The sequence below is a fragment of the Sturnus vulgaris genome, chromosome 37, assembly GCF_052056855.1.
Source record: "Sturnus vulgaris isolate bStuVul1 chromosome 37, bStuVul1.hap1, whole genome shotgun sequence".
In the NCBI taxonomy this organism is placed as follows: Eukaryota; Metazoa; Chordata; class Aves; order Passeriformes; family Sturnidae; genus Sturnus; species Sturnus vulgaris.
The window spans coordinates 291,270-298,718 of NC_142279.1; the positions used below are offsets into that span (position 1 = coordinate 291,270).

At 68.4% G+C, this 7,449-nt stretch overlaps 2 protein-coding genes across 2 annotated transcripts; one reads left to right on the forward strand and one right to left on the reverse strand.

The window, feature by feature from the left end:
- Positions 1 to 43: 43 nt before the first annotated feature.
- On the forward strand, positions 44 to 2,142 carry ZNF576 (zinc finger protein 576). Its single transcript, XM_088155336.1, has 4 exons — positions 44 to 48; positions 553 to 656; positions 925 to 1,104; positions 1,498 to 2,142. Exons 1-4 carry the CDS (start codon positions 44 to 46, stop codon positions 1,863 to 1,865), a joined length of 657 nt encoding a protein of 218 aa, XP_088011462.1. The 3' UTR covers positions 1,866 to 2,142.
- Positions 2,143 to 3,282: 1,140 nt separating this feature from the next.
- Positions 3,283 to 4,558, reverse strand: LOC148220473 (uncharacterized). The gene is made up of 4 exons (XM_088155306.1): positions 4,412 to 4,558; positions 3,670 to 3,833; positions 3,462 to 3,569; positions 3,283 to 3,373 (listed from the first exon to the last, which is right to left on the reverse strand). Exons 1-4 carry the CDS (start codon positions 4,459 to 4,461, stop codon positions 3,303 to 3,305), a joined length of 393 nt encoding a protein of 130 aa, XP_088011432.1. The 5' UTR covers positions 4,462 to 4,558; the 3' UTR covers positions 3,283 to 3,302.
- Between the last annotated feature and the right edge of the window lie 2,891 nt (positions 4,559 to 7,449).

A 7,449-nucleotide genomic window follows, 5' to 3' on the forward strand; every position in this document is an offset into this window, starting at 1 on the left:
GGGGGGGGGAGGAGGGGGAATGGGGGTGGGGGAGGGGTGACGGATGACGTAATGAGAGGGGGCGTGGCTCGGAGAGGCCCCGCCCCCTTTCCAACCCCCCCCACCCCCCCCCCTCAGGTGTGGCTGTAAATAACTTTTAACCACCTTTGATACGCAATAAAACCCCGATTCGTACCGCGGGCTGAACTGGGACAAACTGGGAGGCACTGGGATAAAACTGGGAGGGGTCTGGGATAGACTGGGAGGGACTGGGATAAACTGGGAGGGGTCTGGGATAGACTGGGATAAACTGGGAGGGTCTGGGAGCAACTGGGATGGGACTGGGATGAAACTGGGAGGGACTGGGCAGGGCTCAGGTGGGAACTGGGGGGTCTCCGGGCCCTACTGGGAGCCCCCAGGGCCGTACTGGGAGCACTGGTTTGAACTGGGAAGGACCCCGAGGTTTTTCCGCCGCTCCGCCCCCCACTGCGGCCCCCGAGGCCCCCGCCCCCCGCCCGCCATTTGCTGCCGGTGACGTCACCCAAATAAAACCCACGCCCCCTGCGGCTGAAGGAGTGGGCGGTGTCAAAGCGCCCACCGGAAGCGGAAGTGCCCGGAGGTCGCACCGGAAGCCGGAAGTCGCCGCCGGGGGGGGCGCGACGCGGCCGCGACAGCGAGTGAGGGGCCCTGGGGGGGGCGGGGCGGCTTTTGGGGGGATTTCGGGGGGTCTGGGGGTGCTTTGGGACCCTGGGATGGGTTTGGGGGGAGTTTTGGGCCCCTCTGAGGGGTTTGGGGAGGATTTGGGGGTTCCGGGGGTCTCTGGGAGGGCTTTTGGGGTCTCTGAGGGGTTTTGGGATCTCTGGGGGTTCCGGGGGTCTCTGGGGGGGGGGTTTGGGGTCCCTCGTTCCCCTTTCTGACCTCCCCCCCTCCCCATTTCCCCCCCAGCCCCCCGGGATGTCGCAGCCGCCGCCCCCGGAGCCGCCCCCGCCCCCCCCGGCGCCCCCCTCCCCCCACAGGACCCCCCCGGCGCCCCCAGGACGAGGAAGAGGAGGAGGAGGAGGAAGAAGAAGGAGGGGGAGGGGGCCCCCGGGACCCCCCCGGGGCCGCGGCCCAAAGGATCCGTGTGTGAGTGGGGGGAGGGGCAGGGGGTGACTTTTTGGGAGGGTGGGGGTGGCCCTGGGGGAGGGTCCCGGGGTGTCCTGGGGGGGGGTCCCAGTGCCATCCTCGGGCTGTCCCCGTGTCCCTGGGGGTGTCACCCCTGTCCCCTCCCTCTCAGGCCACCTGGGTGTCCCTGTGGGTGTCCCCAAGGGTGTCCCAGTCCCATCCCAGGGTGTCCCCGTGTCCCTGGGGGGTGTCCCTGTGGGTGTCACTGGTGTCACCTCCCTCTCCCTGCGGGTGTCACCTCCGTGTCCCCTCCCCTGCCAGACCCTTTGGGTGCCCCTTTGGGTGTCCCCGTGGGTGTCACCCCCGTGTCCCCATGGGTGTCACCCCCCTGTCGTGTCCCCCTCTCCCCCCCAGACCGCCTGGGTTCCCGCCGCTGTCGCCGCTGTCTGATCACGTTTCCGGACGCGGCCTTCGCCGCCCGCCACGCCAAGCGCCAACACCCGCGAGACTTCGCGGCGGCCGCGCTGCGCGGGGCCCTGTTCGTCTGCTTCGTCTGCGCCCGCCCCTTCGGCTCCTCCCCCGCGCTGCTGCGTCACCAGCGCGGCCACGCCCACCACCACCACCCCCCCGCCGCCGCCGCCGCTTCCGGCCGCAAACCCGCGCCGCTTCCGCTTCCGCCGGAAGCCGCGCCCGCTCTGGCCTGCACCGAGTGCGGGCGCGCGTTCGCCCGCGAGGGGGCGCTGCACCGCCATTACATCCGGCACGCGCGGGGGGAGCTCTGAGGGGCGGGGCCTGAACCGGGGAGGGGGCGGGGCTTAGAGGGCGGGAAAAAAGAAATCGTTCCTGGGAGAAAATTAAAAAAAAAAAACGGCGCCCGATTGGTCGGTGTGCGGTTGTGACGTCATTGGTGGAGGTGGAGCTCTGATGGGCGGGGCTTAACGGGGAAAGTGCTGCTGATTGGTCGGTGCGGTTGTGACGTTATTGATGGAGGGGGTGGAGATCTGAGGGGCGGAGCTTAACGGGGAAAGGCGGGGGAAATAAAACGACGCCTGATTGGTTGCTGCGGTCGTGACGTCATTGGCTAAGGGAGCTCTGAGGAGGCGGGGCTTAAAGAGAGAAAGGCGGGAAACGAAGCGGCACCTGATTGGTTGGTGTGCGGTTGTGACGCCATTGATGGAGGGGAAGTGGAACTCTGAGGGGCGGAGCTTAGTGAGGAAACGGCTCCTGATTGGTTGGTGCGGTTGTGACGTCACCGGCGCAGGGAGCTCTGAGGGGGCAGGGCTTAAAGAAAGGCGGGAAATCAAACGCGCGCCTGATTGGTTGTCGCGGTCGTGACGTCATTGGGGCGGCAAGCTGTGAGGGGCGGGACTTAAGGGGACGGCGGGGGAAAACGGGAACGGCTCCTGATTGGTCCGCGTGAGGTCGCGACATCACCCCTGTGACGTCACCACCCTCAAATCGACCACACCGAAACCCTTCGACCCGTGACATCACTTCCTGTTGACGACATCACCGCGCCCCTTTTCCCCCCCCTTCCCCCCCTCCCCCCAACCAACCAATCAGGACCCCAAAGTGGCCACCGCCCCCTCCCCCCCCCCCCCCCCCTTTTCGGTGGCCACCGCGGGCTCACAGCTCGCCCCGGGCGTGCAGCATGTAGTGCTCGTGCAGCTCGGCCACCAGCCCGAAGGCCCCGGCGCACTCGGTGCAGCGGAACGGCTGCGGGGGAGGGGTGGGTTGGGGTGGGGGTTGGGGTGGTGGGGGAGGGGCGGCCCGGCGGGGGTGGGGGAGGGGCGGTGCCGGGGGGGCTGCGGCGACGGCGGCGCCAGCCGTGGTGGTCACAGCGATGAGCCGCCCAGAGCCCCCGGAGCCACGAAGCCAGGCCGCACTCGGCGCAGATGTAATGGAACTTAAATGGCGGCGAGGAGGAGGAGGAGGAGGAGGATGAAGATGAGGAAGAGGATGAAGAAGTGGGGGAGGGGCCGGGGAAATGTTTTGGGGTCTGGCCCCGCCCATGGGCGGGGCTTGGGGGCGTTTCCTGCCCACGTGGTAACTGCGGTGAACTTTGAGCGCCCGGGAGGTGCCGAAGCCCCGCCCGCACTCGGGGCATTTGTGCCACTCCTCCGCCCCTCCCCCACCTCCCGACGACCCTCCCCCACCGCCGCGAGAGCCCGGGCTGGCCCCCTCCCCCACCCCCCGCCCCCACCCCCCCACCCCCGCCCTCATTGTCCCCTCCCCCCTCCGGAATCCAAATATGGACGAGGCTCCTCCCCCGACGGGCGGCTCCGGGCACCTGTGGGGGGAGGGGTCAGTGAGGTGGGGACCCCTCCCCCCCCCCCCCCTTCCAGGTGTGGGGGATGGGGTGGGGGAGGGGCGGGTACCTGCGCAGCCGTTGGTGGGGGTGGGTGGGGGAGGGGGGCGCCGCTGTCGCCCGATGATGACGGTCACCGAGGTGGCCTCGGAGGCGGAGTCTTCGTCCTCGGGCGGCGCTGGTGGGGGAGGGGGGGCGTGGGGCGTGACGTCATCGCCGGGGAGCGCCCCCCCATCCCCTCCCCCTCCCCCCCCACCCTCAGCCCCTCCCCCGCTCACCGCTCGTCGGTGCCGCCGCTTCTTCCTCTTCCTCTTCCTCCTCCTCTTCCTCGTCCTCTTCTTCCTCTTCCTCCTCCTCCTCCTCCTCCTCCTCCTCCTCGAAGGCTCCGTCCTCGCTCCCGCCCGACTGCCCCGGGCCCCGCCCGGCCGCCATCATGGCCGCCCTGGGGGGGGCCACGCCCACCTCAGCCAGGCCACGCCCACCTCCCCCCAGGCCACTCATTGCGTCACAAGCCCCTCCCACCATGTCCGACCCCTCCCCCCCACTCTCCCAAACCCCTCCCCCAATCCTTCCGCCCCTCCCACCATGTCCGACCCCTCCCCCAATCCTTCTGCCCCTCCCCACCCCCTACAAGCCCCCTCCCGCCATTTCCCACCCCTCCCCCCCCACTCTCCCAAAGCCCCTCCCCCGATCCTCGGGCTCCTCCCACCGGTTCCCACCCCTCCCCCAAACCCCTCCCCCCCCACCCCTCATCATCTCCCTCCAAGCCCCTCCCCCACCCTTCAAACCCCTCCCCCCTCTGCCAATCCCACAATGCCCCCGCGCCGTCCCCGCGCTGGCTGCCGGGGGTGGGGGGGGGGAGGGGCTGGGCTTTTCTTTTCCCCCCGCTGGGGGGCGCTGTCCCCGCTCTCCCACAATGCCCCGCGCTCCCCCTTTCTCCCCTCCCCCCCCCACCCACCCCCACCCCCCCCCCCCCCATTCCCTTTCCCCTCCCCCCACCCCCCCCAGGGCCGCTCTCACCGCTCGGAGCCGCTCCCGGAGCCGCCGCCGCCGCCGCCGCGCGGGCGCATGCGCGGTGGGGGAGGGGCCGAGCCCCCCCAAAAAAACCACGCCCCCCCTCCCCCCTCCAAACCCCGCCCACCAGCGCTGGCCACGCCCCTCCCGCTCCGCTCTCAGCGCCCCCTAGAGGAGAACGGCGGGGGAGGGTCACGTGGGGGGGACACGTGACTGAGGGAGAAGGGGACACGTGATTGGGGTGGGGGGGGAGCGCACGTGACGGGAGGGTCACGTGACCGGGACGGACCAAAAATCCGCCCCCGGGGAGCGAAACTGGGACGGGACGGGGGGGGGGAGGGGAAACTGGGATTGGGGGGGGAACTGGGAATGGGGTGGGAGGGGGAACTGGGATTGAGGGGGAACTGGGATTGTGGGTGGGGGGGAACTGGGATTGGGGTGGGGGGGGGGAACTGGGATTGGGGTGGGGGGGGAACTGGGATTGAGGGGGGGAACTGGGATTGGGGGGGGAGGGGGATCCTGAATTTGGGGAGGGTTTGAGAAAAAAGAAACCCCAAATCTGTGGGGTTGGGACAGGGGAGACCCCAAATCTATGGGGTCAAGACATGGGGGGAGACCCCAAATCTTTGGAGTCCAGGGCCTGAGAATCCCAAATCTGTGGGGCTGAGGTTTGGGGGACCCCAAATCTGTGGGGGCCAGAAGGGGGAGACCCCAAATAAATGGGGTCGGGGACATGGGGGGGACCCCAAATCTGTGGGCTGAGGACTCCAGGGACCCCAAATCTGTGGGGCTGAGGTTTTGGGGGTCCCCAAACTCTGTGGGGCCAGAAGAGGGGAGACCCCAAATCTATGGGGCCAGGACAGGGGTGACCCCAAATCTATGGGGCCAGGACAGGGGTGACCCCCAAATCTATGGGGCCCGGATATGGAGGGGACCCCAAATTATCGGTGCCGAGACCCCAAACTCGCCGGGCCCGGGGTCAGTGGGGCAGAGGTGGGGGTGGGGCGGTTTTGGGGTGCCCATAATTGGTGGGGGGAGGGGGGGGGGGGGGGATGTGGGGGCGGCTGCCCCACATTCCTGGGGCCGGGGCCGCCGCCCCTCCCCCACACACACCCCGCCCCACAGGTAATTGTGGGGGTGGGGCGGGGATAAAAAGGGGGGGACCCCCCCCCCGGGACCGGACCCCAAAAACCCCGGCGAGGGTGAGGAGGAGGAGGAGGATGAGGCTGAAGCTGCTGCTGGCGCTGGGAGCCGCGCTCGGGGGTGGGTGTGCGGGGTCCCATGGGTGCTATAGGGTGGCTATGGGGTCCCATGGGTGCTGTGGGGACATGGGGGGGGGCTATGGGGTGGCTGTAGGGTCCTATGGGTGCTATGGGGGTCCCATGGGTGCTATAGGGTCATACAGGGTCGCTATGGGTCCTATGGGGTTTGGAGGGGGGGGTCCCATGGGTGCTATGGGGTCCCATGGGTGCTGTGGGGATATGGGGGGGGTTGTCGGGTTTGGGGGTTCCTATAGGGGCTATGGGGTCCTATGGGGTGCCTGTGGGGTGCTGTAGAGTCCCATGGGGTGCTGTGGGGTCCTATGGGGTGCTATGGGGTGGCCATGGGGGTCCTGTGGGGTGCAATGAGGACGTGGGGGAGGAGGGGGGGATCCCATGGGTGCTATGGGGTGAGGAGGGGTCAGGGGGGGTCCCTTGGGTCCCTATAGGGCCTGGGGGGATTCTATAGGGTGGGGGAGGGGTCTCTAGGAGTCCCAATAGGGTCTAGAGGGTCTGGGGGGGTCTCTATGGGGTCTATGGAGCACTATGGGGTCTGGGGGGTCTCTATAGGGTGGGGAGGGGTCTCTAGGAGTCCCAATAGGGTCTAGAGGGTCTGGGGGGTCTCTATGGGGTCTATGGAGCTCTATGGGGTCTGGGGGGTCTCTATAGGGTGGGGAGGGGTCTGGGGGGTCCCTGGGGTCTCTATAGGGTCCCTGGGGGTCTATGGGGTCTCTATAAGGCCTGGGGTCCCTATGGGGTCTATGGGGGTCTGTAGGGTCCCTGGGGGTCTCTATAGGGTGGGGAGGGGTCTGGGGGGGTCTCTATGGGGTCTCTATGGGGTGTGGGGTCTCTATGGGATCCGTATGGGATCTATGGGGTCTCTATGGGGTCTGGGGGTCTCTATGGGGTCTGTGGGGGGTCTATAGGGTCCCTGGGGGTCTCTATGGGGTGGGGAGGGGGTCTGGGGGGTCCCTGGGGTCTCTATAGGGTCTGGGGGTCTCTATGGGGTCCCTATGGGATCTATGGGGTCTCTATGGGGTCTGGGGGGTCCCTGGGGGTCTCTCTGGGGTCCCTTTACCCACCTCAGGGGTTTCCCCTCCCCCCCCTTTTTTTTTAACCCTCCCCTCCCCCCACAGCGCTCTGCCCCCATCCCCCCCCTCCCCCCCCATCCCCTCCCCCGCTGCCCCCGGACTGCGACGAGGACGCGGCGACCGAGGTGGCCACCAACTGCTCCGGTGACGTCAGCATGGTGGCCACCGGAGGGGACGTGGTGGCCACGGAGGGGACCCAGGATCCGAGCGGCGCAGGTGGCCCTGGGGACGTCAGTGACGTCACCGGAAGTGCCACCACCCCATTGGCCGCTGCCGCCACGTCCTCAGGAAGTGACAAAATCTCGGTGGCCACCGGTGGGGATTTGGTGGCCACGGAGGGGACGCCGGCCCGAGGCGCCACCAACTGCTCCGGGGGACACTTCCGGTCGCCCCGGTGACGTCACCGGAAGTGCCACCACCGTGGTGGCGCCTGTGACGTCACCAGGAAGTGGCAAAATTTTGGTGGCCACCGGGGGAGATTTGGTGGCCACGGTGGGCACAGAAGATCCGAGCGCCACAGGTAACCTTGGGGACATCGATGACGTCACCGGAAGTGCCGCCACCGTGGTGGCGCCTGTGACGTCACCAGGAAGTGACAAAATCTTGGTGGCCACCGGGGGAGATTTGGTGGCCACGGTGGGCACAGAAGATCCGAGCGCCACCGATGGCCTTGGGGACATCGATGACGTCACCG